The 21,062-nt window shown below is 37.0% G+C and overlaps 1 protein-coding gene across 1 annotated transcript in view; it reads right to left on the bottom strand.

Annotated features, from left to right (window-relative positions):
* GABRG2 (gamma-aminobutyric acid type A receptor subunit gamma2) overlaps positions 1-21,062 on the bottom strand; it is a 63,786-nt gene that overhangs the window by 23,793 nt on the left and 18,931 nt on the right. Inside the window, exons 2-6 of the mRNA XM_059860294.1 lie at positions 15,766-15,914; positions 14,103-14,170; positions 13,092-13,312; positions 10,522-10,604; positions 9,701-9,838 (exon numbers count right to left, since the gene is read on the bottom strand). Coding sequence (XP_059716277.1) covers positions 9,701-9,838; positions 10,522-10,604; positions 13,092-13,312; positions 14,103-14,170; positions 15,766-15,914 — 659 coding nt within the window. The remainder of the gene's footprint in view (positions 1-9,700; positions 9,839-10,521; positions 10,605-13,091; positions 13,313-14,102; positions 14,171-15,765; positions 15,915-21,062) is intronic.

The following is a 21,062-nucleotide window of genomic DNA, read 5'->3' as shown; positions in this document are numbered from 1 at the left end:
GGTATTTTTAACTTGTGCACTGAGAATGGAAACAAGAAGAACACATTATTTGCAGTAGTCAAAATCTTCATAATTTTCTCAAATTTTGGAACAATAGACAAGAAATAAAAAAATAACAATTACTGACCACTTTCATAAACATTTCTAGTCTCTAGCATTAAGACACACCCAAGGCTGTTGTGGTTCTTTATGCATTAAGTCTTGAAAAATATTTTCAAATTCTCCTATATAGGGCATGATACAAGAAAGTATTATTACATAAATTTTATCCTGCAGCTCTTTAGCCTTAATTATGCAATCTTCTTGAGAGGAGCAAAGAACTCACTTAATAGACTGTATCACTTTTCCAGATAAGTGGCATATTTTTAGCTTCTGTAATGTACGTTGAAATGAGGGCAATTATGCCTTGTTTCAAAAGGCAACGTTAAAACACACTCTATTTACAATTCAGAATTTGTTGTAACAATACAAAATGAGGGAGTTAATGTTTGAGAATATACAATGATGATGACAGCTATTTGAACATTAGACCATGCTTATTGTTAGGCTACTATATTCCTCTGTGAGAATGTGTTGTCAGCCTTGTAAGATGGGATATGGAATTGTAGGTAACACATATCAGAAAATGAAAGTAGAATATTTTGTAGTCACAAAGTGCAGCAGAGAGTTTCAGTAGTTTGTACATCATGCACACATTTTCATTTAACATCCCAGTGTATTCTCTTTTTTGTTTCTCCCATTTTATTTGATAAAAGTAATTAACAATTAAAGCTCACTGTGAAGGTCTCTTCAAAGTTAGCGATGTTAATTTAGTTTTGTTTCCTTTTCCATGTCTTTTTTTAACATATGGCTGAATTTGAGTATTATTAGCTCCCATGGATGCTGCCTGGCTCTTGTTACATGTGACACAGACTTGTATGTCTTATTTCCAACCAGCTTTTCAATTATATCTATTCAAATACAGTGACAACAAAACAGCATCTTGGCTAAGTAGGTTACTAAAAATGCAGTGTAATGACAGGGGTTTGAGAAACTAGAAATTGCACTTGCAAAGTGAAGGGATTTAACTGTGTAAGAACAGCCTTAGAGGAATATGTTTATTATTTAGGACATATATGTGCCCCAGGCAAAATGAAACCTATTTCAAATGAACTATCCCTACTCTATGCACATTATGAACACTAAGCTGTCCTCATCTTCACACATCCTAATGAATTAATTTTTCTCCACTGAGAATGAGGAAGATGGTGAATAGCAAAATCAGGCCAAGGGAAGAAAATACCTTAGACATTATCTTATAATCATTGTACTACAAACATGTTTTTTGAAATAAAAAGGGTCTGGAAGTGAAACATCAGTACAGAAATTGACCATCAGTTCTACACTGATCAGTTTGCAGGCTGCAGAGATCATCTAGTGCTCTGCAGATGAAAGGATCAAGTGCTCAGGATCCTTGTGATTTATCACAGGATTGCTTGAACTTTAGTTGTTTGAACAGTGCACTAAAAAATATTTATTTGTATCAGTGGTTTAAACATTCTTATTACCTATTGCAAAAATGCTTAATACTCAGACTTATTTTAATTCTAAAGTAATTGTGACCATACATTGTTCTTCACTTCTATGTCACCTGGCCTGATCCTTTTGAACCAAAGATTTCTGCCTGCAATTCATTATATTTAGGTTTAGCTGCAACTCCAGGAGTGGCATTGCAGTGATTTTCTCTTGTGTTGTTTCTGAAAAATCACTCAGTGGTTGGAGCAGGATGATTTCATTGCCAAGCAGAAATTATATAAGGGAGCTGGGATAATAAGCTTTGTCTCAAGGAGTCACCAGTACTTATGAAAATATATTCATAGGGGCATAAGAGGCAGCACAAGAATTTTTATGCTTGGTTATGTCCTGGAAGTGTTTTAAGATATAGACTCTCCCTGTTAACTTGCTGATTTTATCATAAAAGTAGAAACATTCACAATTCTAGTTTTTCTTTCTTTTTAATAATTCAAATATCCTACAAGATCTAATTATTTTCTTGCTATTAAATAAAAAAATATTCTTTAAAGGCAGTGTTTTATCATATCTACAGAAGTATATTTAATGCAGAACCAATCTTGCTTGTAACATCTGTGTTTTGTAATTACCCAGCAATAAGTTCAGTGAAAATGCTTGTCAGATCCCACATTATCCCTTATTCTCTGGTTACTTTATATTAACTCTTTTTTGTCCTTTTCTGACCTTTCTGAAGCTCAGTTTAAGCTTTAGCAGGCCATGCTTTTAGATATGGAAAACGTTATGAAGGACAGACTCAGAATAAAACCTTGACTCTCAAGAATCTTTGTTCAGTTGGGGAGTTATTATGAGGAGGATTTCAGGCCCCAGCAACCCTTTTCCTCAGGGACAGTCATGATTTTGTTTTGCTGAGGTAAGAGAGTCTAGGAAAATCTGAGAGGAAAAAAAAGGCTGAATTGTCACTGGAATTGGAAGAAAGTCTTTAACCTCTCTCAGTAAATGAAAAGTAATAATCAAAGAGCCTTTCAACTCTTTCTATGATTGGGTAGAAGCAGGTGGATTTCAATACCTGAATCTCTAGAGATACAAACCTGAACAGAAAAGTCAGATTCTCTCAGTCTCTGAGAGTTTTAAACCTATTGATTCCCTAGGAGTAGTGTTTGGTTTTTTCCTGTCAATTAAACCAAAAAGATCTAATCTGTCACTGTGAGAAGAGATGGCAAAGTGGAGGAGTTTTTGGGTCTGGGTGCTTTCTGCAGCACCTCCAAGGGTGATGTCCCTGCAGTGCCATTTGTGCCATGGCCAGATCTCCCTGCTCTCCATCCAGACCTTTCCCAGGAGTCCCACAGCAGCCAGCAGGGTAATGGCAGTGACCTGCATCAGAAACTGGCAACATCATTTCTATTCTCTTGTGGTCACAACTGAACACAGAGCTGAAACCAGGCAAACCCTGGCTATTAGTTATCTGTATTTGCTTGGTTTCACTGGGTTTTTGTTGGATATGGCATTTGTGTTAAATTCCATGGCCTCAGCCTGAGCTGTTAAAATGTCCCTGGTTTTCCTATTGCTGTGCTGCCACAGGGATGGGTCCATGGTGATTTGCAAAGGAATTGCAGAGCAGAGGATGAACACAGAGGTGCTTGAATGACTCAAGTGGGAAGGCAACTGTGGATTTTTAGCCAAGGGCTGAAGCAGCCAGTACAGGAGAGACTCCAATGTATCAGCCCTGAGCTCTTCCCAGCCATTCCAGGTCAGGCCTCTGTCCTTCATGTCTGCTCTTCATTCTCTAGTGCCCTGGGAGGTGTCCTGGGAAGCCTTTGGTTTGTCCCTGTAGTCCTGTCTGTCTCTACAGGGATGATATAAGGATAACTTATGATATAAGTTCTGATTTTCCAGTTCTAAAAAAAATGCATACATAGATCTTGGAAGTCTGCAGGACAGGGACGATTCAAATTGCCAGTTTACTGAATTAGTGTGTTTATTCAGTCATGTACATTTTAATGTAAATTCTTATTTGCCACACAACTAGCCAACTGGAAAAAATGTAGAATATACAAAACTTAGGGAATGAAGGGAATTGTATTTCAGTTTTATTCTTTGAAGACACAGTCCTGGAATTTACATTATTTTCAGCTAGCCAATTATTCAGCAGTTAAACTTAAGTAAATGTTCATTAATTAATATGATTTGATGCATGAAGGACCAGCAGGAGTGTGTGGATTATTTAAGGAAAAATTTTTTCACATTTTAGAAATATCTCTTATCCATTATTCTCCAAAAGAATATGCAAGTGTGGTTACCTTAGACTGGGTTTTATTCCCTAAGAGCAAGGTCAAACTCTTGTACAGAAGTGTCTGTAACCCTTTTTAATGGTATTATACAAAATTCAACTCCTCCTGTGTTTTCTTTCAAATGATTATATTTGGGTGCAGTAATGTGGTGGTTCATGCAAGTTGAAATAAGGGAGAGTTTGAATAAAAAACAACACAAAAAAAATTTATGAGCAAAAATACTTCCTGTTGACTCTCTTACTAGGATAGGTGGCTATTCATAATGGAAGTAAAATCTGAAGGTGTAGCTATTAAGGTGTTTTAGGGTTATTTTAAGAATTGAGGATTTCCATTGAGGCATCAAACAGAAAAATAGACCTTTCAGTTTATTGTGTCTACCTTCTGTTTTAAGTGTTTCACTGTCCTACAGAGACAGTGTTCTTCTAGCAAGCATGTTTAAGGTAATAATTTAATACACCTTTTTCAAAAACAAGGATATTGAGATAAATACCTTCCATACCATAAAGAGAACAGTAAGAACACACAGAACAATTTAATAGTCATCTGGGTTTTCTGACTTACAGCTTATGTCATTTTTTGCTCCTCTGTAGAGTGGATACAAACATGTTTAACTTCTGCCAAAGCAGGATGCAGGTAGTAGTACCTTGTACCATTCATACCCAGCATCTTCAGACAGGAAATGTTTGGAGTTCTCAGACAGATCTCCCTGGCAATGCCATATGCTACAGTCAACCCATGCTAGAGCCTGAGGCTGTGTGTGGGGCTGGCAGGGATTTCTAGGTGCACTGGAGATCCACTTATGCCCATTTTTAATGTCAGGACTATTTCCCAATGCAGATTTACAAATCTGATTGCAGCCGTCATATTTTGCCTTAATGAAGAAACAGAAGGCGACTCCTGGGGTTTTTTGAGCATTATGAAACCTCTGGGGACTGCATATCTGCCAACAGTTCAATTCATTAGGAAACAACTTTGAAATAAAATATAAAAGCCTAAAAATACATCCTCTTCCACAAACTAATAGCCCTGAATATATTTTCCAGATAAAACAGAAACCAGACCCAGATTTACTTATGTGGTTTAACAGATGCATAGCAAGGGGAATATTTAATTACCCATTTATCAATTCTGAGCAATACACTGTCTCTATTGCATAGCTCCCATTAGCTCTCTAAAACATAGAAAAGGAAGAAAATAAAAGGTGTTTACAAATATTGCCTGACCAGTCTTGTGGCTCCTCTGCAGCTTGTTGAATTGCTATTTATTAGTCTTCTAATGCCTTTGTATCTAATTAAAAATTCAGGACAGGCTCTGTAAGTAAGCAGTAGACAATATCTGGTCTAAAAAAAGGAACTACCCAGTCATAGAAATGAACTGGGAATTCCAGAAGCTCCATCTGTCCTGAATAATTGCACATTTACAAACTGTTTTGCATAGTACAATATTTTATATGTTCAAAACAACTGGAATAGTGAGTAGAAGTGCAATTTATGTAGGAATTTATGAAATTCATGGAAACCTATTAGTAGAATTTCAAGACTTGAGCTGCTTTTTTCCCTCTTGGTCTGTGGTATGATTTCATAAACTCTCTGATTTTAGGATTTCTACTATTTTCCTCTCTACCAGCATTGGTCATTGTTATGATTTAAAAACAGCCTGGTTGTTTTACTGCTTTGATCATCAATAATCTTTTCTTCCAGTCTAGTTCCATACTTCCAAGTATTTCTATAGGTCACATTTTCTAAATTCCTTACTTGTTATTTTCCCCTGCCCTACCTTGTCTTTCTCAAAATATTGCACTTAAAAATGATCTTTTTTATTAATCAAGAAGAATGCAGCAATTTTTTGACATAAATTTTTCACAGAGCAGCACAGTGAATATTTCTTCCAAGTTTGCACACAATGCTGAGTAACACATCTCAGGGGCGGGGTTTTGCAATAATATCACAATCTCTGTCCTTTGTGGACTACTACAGCCCCCCAGTTTTTGGGGTTTTTTTTTGCAAAACTACTGCTGATTTTATATTTGTACAGTTGATTATTTCTTTCCTAAAATCTTTCCATCTTAAAGGAACTAATTACAAATTTTGAAATGTCCTATTTTCCTGTTCCCAAAGTGCAGCATGTCCTTCTCAATATAATCCATGTTTGCATTCTATTTAACAAATCTTATACCCCTGAATCACTTGTTGCTTTCTTTGTAAGAACTACTCATTAGTTTGTTTGTTACTTTGTTTTTGCAGCTGCATCCAAATTTTGCAAGTTGGTGAATTTTTGTTCTCAAGACTTTTCCATCAATTCATCCCTTTTTTATTGAAGAATCTCATTGCCATTCACTGGATAGAGGTTTACACTGTGAGCAAAAAGGTCCCACACCAGAAATGGTATTTTCTAAATAAGATATGCCCTCTTTGAGCAGTGATTGTTGACATACGTCAGTAGTACAAATTATCTTAAATCCATCTCAGTTTCTAAGTGTGTGAAGTCAAGTGCAGTAGTTTATATAACTCAGATGACATCAAGTGTCAACATGGACTCTATTAGAAATAATCTAAACTAAACCAATGCTGTTTACACAAGGTAGATTTTAGTGATAAAGCAAAGGAAAAAAATACAGATGATGTATATAGACTATTTAGTTGGTTTAATGAAATGTCCATAAAGCAGAAGGTTTATAGTTAACTTTTAAGAGTCGCCACTATTACTGGACTCTTATATTAGACTCCATTTGCTAAGTCATTTCTTACTGCTTGATCAGTGACTTTGGAAGAAAATTCAAGTTGCATATAAATGTTCGGTTTGGAGAAAAACAAGCTGGTAATTCAGGGTGACTTACTTCAGATCAGAGAAATAGAGGGATGTTTGTAATATTCCAGTTGGGTTTTTTCAGCTGTTGCTGGGATTTGCTAACTAAGGGACAGAATTCTGACATCTGGCCCTTTGAGTTAATCTTGTATTTCTGCAGTGCGTGCAAAGGAAGAGCAGCAGATAAATGTATTAATTTCAGCAAGAGCCATCAGGTCTTAGGAAGCTTACACTCAAACAAGCCTTGTCCTTCTCTGCCCATAACCCAGCTCAAATGTTCAGCTTTGACATGACAGAAAGAGAGTAGTGGAGTTTGTAATGGCCAAATCTCAGCTATCCTGATTCTCTCTCCAGTCACAAAACAAGCATTGCCCTCAGGGATGAGAAGGTGTTGGTTGCTGGGAGGTATAAAGCTGGAAACAAGTATTTGTTTTGAAATTAAGTAAATAGAGACACTGAAGGTTTCCTCCAGTTTCAAATGCCTTAATACTAGCCCCAAGATCCTTCTGTTCTCTAACTGTTCAATTTTGTATTCTCTAACACCCCTTCTTTCATTCTGGTTTCTCTGGGGTTTTTTTTCACCTAAATTTAATTTTGGGGAAGAGTTTGTGGGAGTATAGTGTAGCCCTCTTTCCAACATCTCATTATTTTTTCCATTGCCTCCTCCACTGTATCTCAGATTCTATCTCTACCAAAGCATTGGCATTAGTTTGTACTGAAATTCTGCACTGAAAGTAATTGCATGAAGTGTCAAGATTATTTTAGCAGTCTGGGAACTCAAACTTTTAACTAGGGTACTCTGGCTGCACCTAGGTTGCTATTAAATTTGGAATCTTTTTTTTGCCCTTACTGTTCATGAAATTTTTGAAAATATGTTCATGCTAAGGGTGTAATTATAGGTAGAGTGTGGGTATGGCTGAGGAATACTGGGCTTAATGTAGTTTCCAGCATGCTAATAAGTCACCTAAGGAAGCCATGAGGACCCTTTGGGCTCTGTTGGCTTTAAGAAAATATTTGTAGGAAATAGAGCAGATTCATGTCAACTGCTACGTTATTGGGGTTTTTTTTTCCTGTCTTCTATTATTTAGATGTCACAGCTAGATCAAAATAAAATCTAGTTTTGCATATCTGTGGTTACAAAAACAAGAGGAGCAATGAAAATCAAGCACAGGGTAAGCACAGCAGAAGAAATACATACACAGGACATTTTTCCAAATTTTTATACTCAGCAGGCCTGTGAATGCAGCAGCAGCAGGCTGAGTTGCTTTCATGTGATTTTTAACTTAAGAATTAACTGTTTTGCTGCTTTAAAGTGCATGCTAGCTGCTAATTATTTTAATGCAAGCAAAATAGACTAGTGTGTGTCATCATATTAAAAACTATTAATGCCAAATTATGGGAGTACTCCAGGTGAGTACTAACAGTTTGAATGACTATACACTGAAAAAAGAAAGGTTTGCTTTGCATGAAAAAGGAATTATTTTCTCTTTTGCATTTTACTGTTTATTTCCCAGTATGCACCTCGTTCACATTAACAGAACATTAGAGAATGTTTTGTCACCAGTGCTCTCAATCAGGGTGTAGGAAGCTTGTAGCATGTCAAGATTTTATTATTTTCTATCTCTGGTCAAAAATAAAAAGAGTTGATTAGAGAATGGCTCAAGCAGAAAATTAAAGAAAATAGCAAATAGAAGAAACTCAAATTAGGGCTGAAATATAGATAGTTTTTAATTTGGGCAGGATGAGACTGGAAGCACACTTGGGTGCAATGCTGCCATTTGTGCTGTCTGAGGGGAGATGCTTTTATTGCTGCTGATATTTTTGCTTCAAGAGCCCTGTGTAATGGTGGTTATTAGCAGCTATGGCTGGCAAACATGCTGCTCTCCTGTCCTCTTTTGCACCTTTGTTTGTTTTCCTGAGAAAATGAGAAAAGTTTACTGCTTCCTTCAATACTTGACTCAATACCTTCCTTGGCTACAGTGGCAGCAGACTCCATGAGGCATACATCGCTGCCTTCTGGTCTTGCCCTGCTCATGAGACTGAACACATCATTGGTGCTTAATGTCCAGAGATTAAGGAGCTGGAACTTGAATTAATTCTCCATCTCTTTGCTTGTTCTCCTGTGTAATGTACAGCAGGCTCCTCTCAACTCGAGCGTATCTCACTTTCCTTTTTGAATAAAACAGCAATACCAGTCTTGTAGAAATAAAATGGGTGGGGGTATTTCTGAAGTCAGAATAAACACAGATGTCTGAATTTAAATTAAAATACTTGCCAGAACTATAAAGTAAGGTAAAAATTGCAAGCAGACAGAGAAATCCCCAACCTGCTTACAATTCATTGTTCTTTTTGAAAGTAGGAAATGAAAGACAAGGGATATCATGCATATACAAGAATATTAACATGCAGTTCCTCTTTACATCTCTCCTCATCGTCACTGGTTTTCTTTCCACCAAGAAATAAAACAGTACATATGTCTAGAAAAATATATTTTTTTTCTGTTTAGTTAGTAGGGTTAAAATTGTATTTTTATTAAACACTGAATACTTCTTCATTTATCATTCTGAATTCTGTTGCTTGTTTCCAAGGAGATAGAAATATGAAGGAAGGCCATCTGAGACTCTGATTTGTAAGGCTGTTCTCTTTAATGAAAGTTGAATGTGCCTTATTTTAGGGAACAAAATAAACTTGCAGCCTCTGTAGTAAAGAGTTTGGGACTTTGAGTTTCACTTACGTGCAGGCTCACTTTCTGTGTCTGGCAGTGGGAAGGGGATTGTAAAATGTTCAGTGCAGTGTCATATCATCCTTTAGTGGCTCAGTTCTGCTGTTTTCTGCACTGAGGCAGTGCAAGTTCCCTCACCTGTCCACCCTTTGTAGCAGTAGCTTTCTCCTGACAGTCAGAGGTTTTTTATGGAGGACAAGAATGGACAGTAGACAACAATTAGTTTTTCTTCCTGCGAGGAATTAAGAAATGCCAAAGCCTGTAATTGTTCAGTGCAGTGTAAATGCTAAGTTCTAACCAGAGATATCTTTCTTGGTTTAATTCTGTTAATAAAATCCCAACAGCCTGGAGGTAAGTCCTTCAGTTGTCTTACCTGAAGTAGTCTTCACCACCTCAGTTGTGTTTCGGAGTCCTGTGAAGGCGAACTGGTAAAGCCTCCAGGAGCGGGTGTCCCCCACCTCCACCGAGCTGCGCTTCCACTGGTAAATGATCTCTTCTCTGGGGTAGCCATCTTAGTGCAATGGAAAACACACACAGCTCTGTTTCATAGTCACTGCTAGGCTTTAGGGTGCTTTGGGGAGTAAAAATACTACTAGCTGTTTCTGGAAAAAACTGGGGAAGCATATTGCAAGTAGATTATAGATTTGTTTTTCTCAAGTTACTTACTAGTGTGTTTTACTTAATGTCACATTTTATTAATTATAAATTATACTAGTGCTTGAGATAAATTTTTAAAAAATAGGTTTTTCACTTTTGTGGACCTAATAGGATGCAATTTTGCCCCTCCTCCAGATGCATCTGCAGCTGAACCAGGAATTTACACCTTGATCTAACCACGAGATGTCAAATCTTTGGTTCCAACTAGTGCAATAGTAAAACACCTGTGCACAGAGAGAAAGTGGAAAGCCAGGACACCTTGATGTTAGAAGTAAAAATTTCTTGGTTTATGGTCAGATATAAGCATAAATTAATCACATAGGGTCTAGAAATTTTATAATTTTTATAGCAGTCCTTTATGATATTTGTGAACATATATGATGCATGAACTGAAAAAAAAAATCAAAATAAAAGTAAAAATCTGTGGGGTATGTCTAATTAAGAACATAGCCTTCACTGACTCTAAGTACTTAAAACAAATTTATAATAAGTTCTATGTGGGTCAGAAAAAGGAATATTTTTAACCATGTTACTTACAGCTTGAAAATTCCAGTGGGCAGGAGTGGACATCCATTGGGAAGTTATGTAACTGTAGCTGACACTCAGCATCAATTGTCAGCCTGAGAAGAAAGAGATCAGGAGATACTTATATATAGTAAACTATTGCTATCTATGTAATTACTGGAATATTCCAAGCATTGGAAGACATCATGGCTACTGATAAGCAATATTTCTTTTTTGGTTCCATAGACCCTGATCATCTACTTTCTGGACTGTGTAATGGAAGAAGGTATTAAAGTTCTGTTCCTGTGCATCTGAAATGGCAGCATTACTCATGACTGACAAATCCATAGGTAGGAAGATATACAGGTCATCTCATGAGCAGTGACAAATCTTTGTGTCACAACATGCCATAAAGCATTAGGAAAATGTATTTTATGTGACAAAGATTCTATTTCAGAAATGATGGATGGGAGTCCAAATTTAGACATCTGCATCCAAGACAGCCATCTAGACTCCCTTCACAGCTAGTGCAGAGGCACTCTGAGGATACACTTCCTCTCACTCCAAAATAAGACATTCAAATTTAATCAGAAGAAAAATGTACTAAAAGGTGTTTGTCTCCACTGAATATTGGGAGAGTCTCCCTGATAACTCAGGTAGTATAGCTAAGCTCAGGAAAATGCAATTGCTTTCAGAAATCCCAAGTAAAATGAAGTGTACCCTGTAGTGTTCCTGCTAAAAACTCCACCATTTTTCACTCACTCCCAGCCCAGCCATGAGCTGCAGGATACTTGGACTTTGGAAGAGAGGGAAGAGGTGAGGTGAGAGATGGCAAAAGAAAAAGGGTGGGGTAAAATGTTTGTTTCAGGAGGTGTCTCTAGGAAAGCTGTAGGTTTGTGGTCTTTGCTGATTCTGGGGTGTCTCAGTGATGGGGCTGGTTTGTCTCCAGGTTCCTGAATAAAGGTGCTATGGGCAAATGACCCTGAGTCTCATCCTGTGGGATGCAGAGGGGTGCTGGGACCACCAAGTTAATGGAGTCCAAAGGCAACATTTCTGTGTTAGGGATTTAGGGAGAAATCTAATTTCCCTGTTCCCCTTCTTCTCATTTTCATCGTCTCCAGTACCACAGATAGTTGATTTCCTGCTGGGCAGGGTGGTTCTTAAACCTGGGGGAGGAGACTGAGAAAACGCAATCACCCCTTCTGGATCCCTCTTGAGGACAGAATCCCAGCTGTGTGATACTACCACATCTCATTTCTGGGTTAATTGTGGTTGAATCCTTGGTGCTTCCTGTGACTCACCAGCCCAGCTAAATATACATTCACAGCAGATACCTGTTTGCAAGTTCTACCAGATACATCTCTTTCTAGTGAGAGAAAACAAGGAAATTGGAGAGGAAGGTAATAAAGCCCAAGCAGACAGTGGTGTAGCCAAGTCCAAATTTAACATTTGGAACGTTGATCTTGGCTCATCTTTATCAGATTAACTTTGATTTGCATTGGATTTCAATTCCTATTATTCTAATATGCAATAAATGTAAAGTAGCTATGAAATAAAACTCTTTTATAATTCAGACAGTTGCAACATTAGAAGGTTGTCTTAACCAAAGCTTCTCATCTATTCAGTAAAATTATGAGTGTACTTTTCTTCAAAACTTTTTTTTGGCTACCAAGAAAGTAAAAGCAAAATAAAACTTTAAGAAAATGTAGTCTTAAAGCTCAGATGTCTATCATCCCATGTGCTTATGTCTATCATCTTTGATTGTATAATCTCATTTTAAATTATAAATTCTCTTGAAACAGTGCTATGTTTGTCTATATTTTACATAAACCCAAATATTACATCACATATAAGAAAAAGTATAAAAACAATCCCACAGGATTTTCACATTTTCAGAGTATATTACAATCATTTGGAATATGATATTTCAGTTGTTACTGATGGCATACACATAATTATTGAAAGGTACTTTGTCTTAAAAGAAAACCTATATACATGACTGAGGAAGCTGTACAGGTTGACCACATCAAGTTCAGATCCATGAAAATTTGGGTGGAATGGGGCATATCCATAGGTTTGAGTTAAATATTCAATGCTGGGATGGCAAAATCTTCTTTGCCTAAGATATTTGAGGAATAAATTGCTTTTCAGGGTGGAGTTTCATCTGATTAAATTGTAATCAATTCAGAATAAGAGGCCTTTGATGTATGTTGTACATCATCAGTAGGTCCTTTTATACCATCTGCTTAATTCAAGGATATTTCACATCAGTTTAACACAATAAAAAAGTAAAAGCGACTAAACCAAAGGCAAACAATAAAACATACCTGAAAATGAAGACTAATTGCTATAAAAATGCTTATGTTAATGTTAATATAGGAAGGTGACTATTGTGGAGCAAGACAGTACAATCTGTGAGAAGAAATATAACTAAATTTAATACAATTTATATCTGCTAAGTTCTTCCCTTTTTCAGGGTTGTTTGCATAAATATATAGGAAAACTCAATTTTTTTTCCCTTCAGGCTAATGTCAAATTACCTGAATTCACAGGATTATTCTCTTTGGCTTTCCATAGAGAAAATGAAATTCAGGTATAAATACCTCAAAGTGTACAAGACTCTGCCATCATTCCAGATCCTGAGCATCCTATTCGGCGTTGTTATCCAATGAGCATCAGCCTTCTTGGAATTCCGGAAAAACGTGTCTGGTATCCAGATCTTCCCAACCATGTTGCTGTTTAATCTGAGCACTTTTATAGTGCTGTTGAACTTCAGACGTCTGTCATACCACGTTTGGGCGAAAAATATATCAATTGTATATTCCTGTTGTGTTAACCAGAAATACTGATGAAAACATAGCACTCAGCATTCCACATAACTCCTGACAGCTTTCCTTAATTTCATATGAACAAACTGGGAACTATAGAAGGTGATTCTAGAACTGATAAAACCAAACTGGGAACTATAGAAGGTGATTCTAGAAGTGATAAAACCAATCTCTTTTGGTGAAGTTTTGAAGCATCTTTTACCAAAGATTTTTGTTTTAAAACAATTTATTATTTTACTATTGAGGGTAAAACTAAGGTGCAAGTGAGTGTCATATGCACCTTTCTAATTCTGTGCCCCCACATCTGCTCAGGTCAGAAAACAATTATTATTTCCTTGGATCAAGGACAGGAAAAGCTTGAGCTGACTAATTGCCTGTGCCCCCTGGTTGATCTCAGAAAAATGGTCACGTCTCTGGAGAAGTTCTAGGCCTTTTACTTATTATCTTGTGGTGGAAAAAGTGGTAATATCACTCATTAATGCATTTCCCAATTTTGTAGCAATCTGGAAGATTGGTTTTTCTGGAGTTAAACTGTTGCAAAGCATTTGAAAGCAGAGCATATAAAAGTGTGAGGATAGGTTAAAACAATTATTTTTTCATTTACAGCATATAGCTGAGTTTTCTGACTTGTACAGATTTATAGCTCATTGAGTCCTCCCATCCATAATTAAAATGAGATTTTAAAAATAATAGAGGTATGACACAACATCAAGAACTAATGGAAGCTTTGTAATGTCAAAATGATGGAGACTTTGTAACAAGGCAAATGGGCAATCCTTTACCTACCATATTGATAGCATTCACAGGGCCAATGCTATTTACGTACATGTCAGTGTGAATTATTGTCGGTTTAACTGCAAGAGAAACAACAAGAATCGGTAACCAGTGAAGGTCAAAATCAACTATGTGAAAGTCAAGCAGGAGCATGTTACTATGGCATCTCTCCTCTGTGGTTGCCTCACATTTAAATGTGCATATAAAATAAATACAAATTTGCAACCGTGTCTTCAGTTCGAAATTAGTTGGAGACGCTTTGGACAAATTCTTGTATCATTTATTGTATCAAAACCAATTCCCTTATGCTGTGAGAACAAATACTGAAACCAGTGTTCATAGCCTAGAGAGGTTTGCCTGACTGAGAGGATCTGCATTTTGTCTCAGGTCACAGCAGAGCATCAAAAAAACCCACTATCAACAAAAGCAAACTTATTTATCTTATGATGCCTTGCATCACTTGTTTTACATTGTAATGCCAAATGCAACATGACTGCTGTGGCCTGCATAGGTGGCTGTAGATAAGTAACAATTTTGTGAGCCCAAAGCCAAGAAACTTAAGGCTCTAAGGCAGAAATGAAGAATAGTTGTTACATTAATTTATTTTGAAATTACTCCATTTCAGCTTTATTCTTCATATATATCTTGGCTACAGCATGTTTGTTTTTATCCCAGATAATTTTAGGAATGCTTTCCTTCTTTTGTGTTTCTAAAGTCTTGGTTTAAGTGAAGACAAATTCCTCTGCTAATTTGCTGTATACATACACTGAAGGTTAAAGACTCATGTTATCCTTCACTGTGAAAAATTCCTTAGACTATTAGCCACTATCAACTTGTTAGCTGCCTTCATTAACCTTGCTGCTCTCTGCTTTCCTCTGTCTACCTCATCCATGAAATCTGTGCCTTTTTCTATAATCTTCTTACTGCTGTTTCCTCTTCTGCAGAGGTATTGTCTGCTTGCTCTGTGCTCTCATGGGGCTTCTCAAACTGACTTTCAGCAATTCAGGGAGGTTTTTTCCTTCCAGTTACCTCAGTAATCAGTGGAGAGGAAGATCCCTCCAAAAGGTGATTGAGTCAAATAAGACTTCCATTCTGAGTGCAGGCTTGGCTCTACCTCCATTGGCTGTGGGAATCATCTGGGCAGATTGGCTTTGCTTGACTGCAGTTATCTCTTGTGAACCTCCTCCTCTGTGCCCTATTCTGTCACCTCCTGCTTAGGCTGCATCAGTCTGTGCAAGCCTGCTGCTTTTGAGGCTCTGTATCCATCACATCATACAAAGATTAAGCTGTATTAGCCTCTTTTTGGCCTTTCTTTCCATTTTATTATTTGTGATTCCCTGACAGAATCTCTTAGGTACAAAAAAAGATAAAAACTTGCTTTTTCTTTCCACAGAAGTTAAATTCTGAACATCATATACAGGTAAATCATCACAAGCTGCCTGATTCAGCAAACTGTAACACCCTTATTAGATGTCTTAGGATAGATTCAGCCATCTTAATTTATGCCAGCTTCCAAATCATGACTAATTTACATGCTTCAGATGTTTTTCTGCATTGCATTTTAGTCTTGTAACTACTTTGAACGGATTCTGCTTCCTGAGTAGCATAATATGACATGAAAATTCTTTCTCTTCACTGCTTAATTGACAGTGATCTAAAACCAAAAGCAACATACCTCCTATATCAGGTCTCAATTTGTTGTCATATCCTTCCAGCAAACCATTTAAAATAAGAGTCACATCACTTTCATGGACTTTGGGAGTCAAAACCCAAGTCTTATTTGAAGTGTAATCTTCATAATCATCATCTCCCTTTTGTGTGGAACTATTAAAGAGACAAAAATGAAGAGAAGAAAAGCCTTGAAAGATACAAATTTGAAGGTAACTTCTTTGGAAGACAGCACACACACATTTAAGATTTTAATAATACTGTAAAAACATATTAAAAATTTCTCATTTTCAAAATGAGACTCCCAGTAAAGATGCCAAATAACATTTGAGGTTACAGTTCATTTTATCAGCATTTCCTTTTAGTACAGTTGAGATCACATTGTCTGTTCAAAGGTACATCAGTGCTCATCACCTTTGTCATGGCTATTTTTTCACTCATTGACTCAGGTGGGACCTGTTTTGAAACAAATCTGTCACTTAGCTTATGCAACTCTCCACCAAAATATCACTTATTATGGGCATATTGTTGTTGCTTTACTTCTGTTGGACAGAATGATTTGATGAAACACATTTCTGACAAGACCAAGAATTATATTTATTCAGATAAACTTCTCCTGCAGCTTTTCTCCACTCTGATGAACTTGAGTTTATTGTGCATTTGGAAAGTTGAGCACAAATTTTTGCTAAGGGTTTTCCTTTTCCCTTTTGCTAACCCTAACCCACAGAGGATAAAAAGTCTGTCTGCTGGGCTTTTTCTGCTCCTCAGAACTGCGACAGCAGATCTAATTCAACCTGCTTAGTACAGTAAAAAAAGCAAGTTCAGAGTCAGAAATGTGTAGACTAGTCTTAATGGGTGTTTTGTTTTCCCAAAATCAGTGCCTCCAGTTCTAGAGGAGAACATTGAAACTACTTTAGAAAATGACATAATCAGATATTTTCATTTCAGAATCTTGGTGGTAATGAGCTGAACAGTGCTAGGCAACTGTATGGTTTTTTGCATAATATGCCAGTGCCCTTCTTTCCTGCTTCTGTGACAAAGTTTAAACACTGCTGGCTATATATGGAATATCTTCATGATACTACAAATGTCTTAAGCCAGTGGATAGAGTGATAGGGTGAAAATCAGAAAAACTAATTATTTTCCAGTGGCAGACAGAATCTGGAGTGGGAAAGATAAGAGAGAAGCAGATTCTCATGGGAGCTGGATCTTCTGCATGGCACACAAGATTGAAAGAGGCCCAACTGGCCATGGCCATGGGTGCAGTAGGGAAGGGACCATTCCTCCCAGAGCCTGAGAGCACCATTTTATTAACAGCAATCTTTGCTCAGCTGAGGTTGTGCCTGCCCTTCCCTGTAGTGCTCTCCTGCTGCATCCAGCTTATACCACCCAGAGTGGCCCAAAGGCTTTCCAGTGTTGGTGTGTGGGAGCTGTAAGCCACCTGCACAAATACAATCTCACTAGGAAAGAGGCTTTGGGTTCTTTCTTCCCCTGGGCACAGCCTGACAGGGAAGAGCTGGAGCTCTTTCTGCCTCTCAAGTGTAGGATGCTGCCTCCCAGGAGGTGCTGAAGGCACAGGGACATTTGAAGCAGCCTGAGGCTATACAGGGCTCTAGCAACTAGCAATGTGCAGCATGGAGAGAGAGCTGGTCTTGCTGTGAGTCGAGCTTGGAGGCTGCTAATGAATCTGATCTCCACCTTTGTTAGGTGTGCTGGGTACCAGGCATCAACTGCAGCCTCCAGGCACCACCTCACCCACACTGCACCAGCCGTGGGGGTCTGGGAACTTCCCAGGTCAACGATTGGCAATGCAGCCTCTTCATTCTGGCTGCACAAGCCTGAACTTGTAGTGTTTTATTAGGAATCAAAAGCAAAGTTTTAATTGGCAATATGGTCCCTAGTATTCTGCTGGTACTGACAAACAGGCCAATTTAATTAAATTGGGACAGATTTTTTATTTTTATTCAGTTGTCTGGAGTTCAAAGATCTAATTGTAATTCAGAGAAACATAATTGAAGCCAAATTTTCTCTCCTGGAGAAAAGGAAATACTTCTAAATAAAGTCTTTGCAAACAGAAGGCGCTGGATTATATGTTTTCAAACTATGCAAAGTGAATGAAGAAAAATAATTTTATTTATAAAAAAACTATTCCTATTTTATAACCAATTAAACAACCATTCTCTCCAAAGAATATGTTTTTCTGAATGGAAAAGAAAAATAAATGCATTCTTTCACAAAGGCAATATGTTACTGAATATCAGTGCAATGAGAAAGCTTCAAAACTCAAACCAGCTGAGTAGTAGAGTCTGGTCCACTAGAAAGTGCACAATTAGAGGTATGTTTGGCTAGAAGTTTTCTCAGATCTAGAACAACCTAATTGAACAGCAGCCCGCAGTAACTGAATCTTCTGTTCCTTCTTGGAAATTATTTGTCTGACAGAAACAGCTGTTAGTTTGCTCAACTCAAGCCATTTTGGCAGTCCACGTCTCCAAAACCAGCAAATACTTTATGAAATTAGTGTGAGACTAAGGAGGGAAAACACAGCCAATGAAGCTGGGGAAAAATGCTACTGAATTCCAGCTTTTATTAGAATTCCACAAGGATCAGAAATGAGGATGGGCATGGAATTGTCTGTCTGTGTAAACCTTCATTCCAGCAAGAAAAATCAGAGGGGCTTCTCTATCCAAATGAGCAGAGCTTTAGCCATGCAATGGCATTAATACAATGAAAATTATAATGACAAAACCCTTTTCATCTCCTTAAGATTTTCAGATCAGTCCTTCTGATTAAATGGCTGAAATTTTGAAAGTGCTTTTAGTGTCTAACCCAAATTTTTTAAAGCCTAGATTATACCCAAATGCATATTGAAGTCTATTTTTATTTTTCTGACTGCTAGAAATTTTCAAATCTAGTAATATATAGATGAAGAAAAACACATATTTACCTATTTGAAGATTAAACTTTCATTTTTTTGAAGGTTCTTCTTTCTGATACTGATACAAAGTCTCACAATTTGAGATATTCCCAGTGATATTAATGCCACTGCAAGATGTCTGCAACACTGCTTTATCTAAATCCAAACATTTCCTAGCTGGAAAAGAGATTACTTAAGAGGGTCAGAACCCAAGCTTGAAACTTCAAGCCATAGAGTAATTAAAGTTGAAGGCACTTTTGGAGGTCATCTGGTCCAATCCCTTCTCAGTCTGCCAGCTGAGTCTGCATGTGGTGACCCTGATAGTAATCACTTACAAATATAGATATGTATATGTGTAACCACAAGTGTTTAATATGCAGGGGAATATTTGTTTGAAATATGTCTTCACAAAGCAGGAAGAGGGCAGAAATTACTGGTGCTGATATGCATTTATTTAGATCTGATTTTCTTACAAATATATGCAAAGATCTATAAAATGGTATCTCACTCTACAATTATATAAAAATCTCATTCTACAAATGAGTTTTTTACCATGTCAGGGGCTAAACTAATGTTTTTTATCTTCCTTCCTAAAACTAACACATACTAATCCTAATCCTGCATTCAAGTTGTTGCTTGATTTATAACATTTATAAAGCTCTTTTGAGTGCTCATTGTTGAGGAGTAACATTAGCACAAACTGATGTTGATGCAAAAAGTCTTCAGGAATTTATTCTTCAGATCTTTTCCAGTGCATTTGATCCATACATTTCTTTGCAATACTCTCTGGGCAACATTTAATCATTTTTTGTGCCAGTGCAATCCCTGTGGGCAAAGGTACCCACTGCAGGTGGAGCGGGGGTCACCAACCAAGGGAAAAAGGATTAATGAAAGGATGCTCACTTCCATTGTTATAGCCTCCTTTATGGGCCCCTTAGCACTGAAGGCATTATTTCTATACTGGAAATGCATTAAAATTGTAGAAAAGGGTATTTCTGCTGGGAAATCATTGATTAATTAGGAAAACAATTTTTTTCCATCTTCTTTATTGATCCTTCTTCAGAAGACATGGTCAAACTCGTTACTTAAATCTGTCATTAATATGCTGATACACCATTCTCCTAGCAGCCCAAAGCCACTGAAGTCCACATTATAGTTTGGGGATCTTTTTTTTTTTTTAATTAGATTCAGCATTATTTCTTTTCTTTTGTGTTTTCATTTCTCTGAAAGTTAGTTTGATGCCTATGTAAAAATAATCTTCACTTTAGTAAAACTTAACAAATAATTATATTAATGGTATATCACTGTCCTACATTATTATGCTTTCAAGACTTTTGGTCTAAATCTTTATTTCAAAAATTAATATAAAGCATAGGTTACCCATTTCAAAACTACTGTGTTTTAGTTAATTACTGGCATAAAGCCAACACTATAACTTTGGATCATCTCTGCTGTCATCTCTATATCAGAGACACTCTAATGTGAATCATATGTAATGCTTCTTGGAAAGACATTACCATGTGTTGGTAGAGATAGGTCATGCATTATTTAATATCACAGACAGCAGCAATAATTTTACAGTCTAAAATGGGGGACAGATTGGGCACATCTTGTTTAAGTAGTGATCAGTAACTCTCAAAGGATATCCCTTTGAAATAAGGTGTTATTTCCTGATCCAGAAAACGTGATTTTCACAAATTGTTACAAGGAGTAGAAGGGAAAGGAGCTCTGGCAAAAAACCCTTCCATGTCTGGTCAGTCTTTCAGCCTTCAGATATGAGGTCATATATTAACTCATCAAAATCTCTGTAGTTCCAGTGACTATAAATGAGTTTTAGCAGTTTGTACTTGCTGTGACTCGTTCCTCTAATTTTTCTAAATATGCAAAATTAATTTTAACTATACCAAGAATTTTGTTGTGATACTTCACCCAATTAATTGCTAATATTGCATCGTTGTTTACAAGCAGAATCAGAGTAGCCACTTAGTGCTTAAAGTGAAAGACCTGTAGCAGTAGTGAATAGCTAATGACTAAATAACTTAAATCTAATTAAAAATTTAAGTTTATTTATCAAAAAATCTGGGCAATTTCATCTTTTGTACTAAGTATGCTATAGAGCTTTCAGCCAAGATTTCATAAACTACTTGAACATAAACTGAGTTTTCCATTGAAAACACCAATGTTTCCTACCTCTCAGGGAAGAACTGAAACAAGGCTTGCCACTTCACCTGACTGTTAAACTGGCACTGTTTAATTTAATGAAGAGTCAAGTTCAATTCATTCTCTAATGTGCATAAAAAATTACCTTAATCTACAGGTCATACATTATTTATGGTGCTGAGAGGGTCAGTGGGAAGGCAAGATGCATTCCAGGTTCCCACTGTGGGTAC

The sequence above is a fragment of the Haemorhous mexicanus genome, chromosome 15, assembly GCF_027477595.1.
Source record: "Haemorhous mexicanus isolate bHaeMex1 chromosome 15, bHaeMex1.pri, whole genome shotgun sequence".
In the NCBI taxonomy this organism is placed as follows: domain Eukaryota; kingdom Metazoa; phylum Chordata; class Aves; order Passeriformes; family Fringillidae; genus Haemorhous; species Haemorhous mexicanus.
Note: the sequence above shows the minus strand (reverse complement) of the source record. Positions and strands in the feature narration are given on the sequence as shown.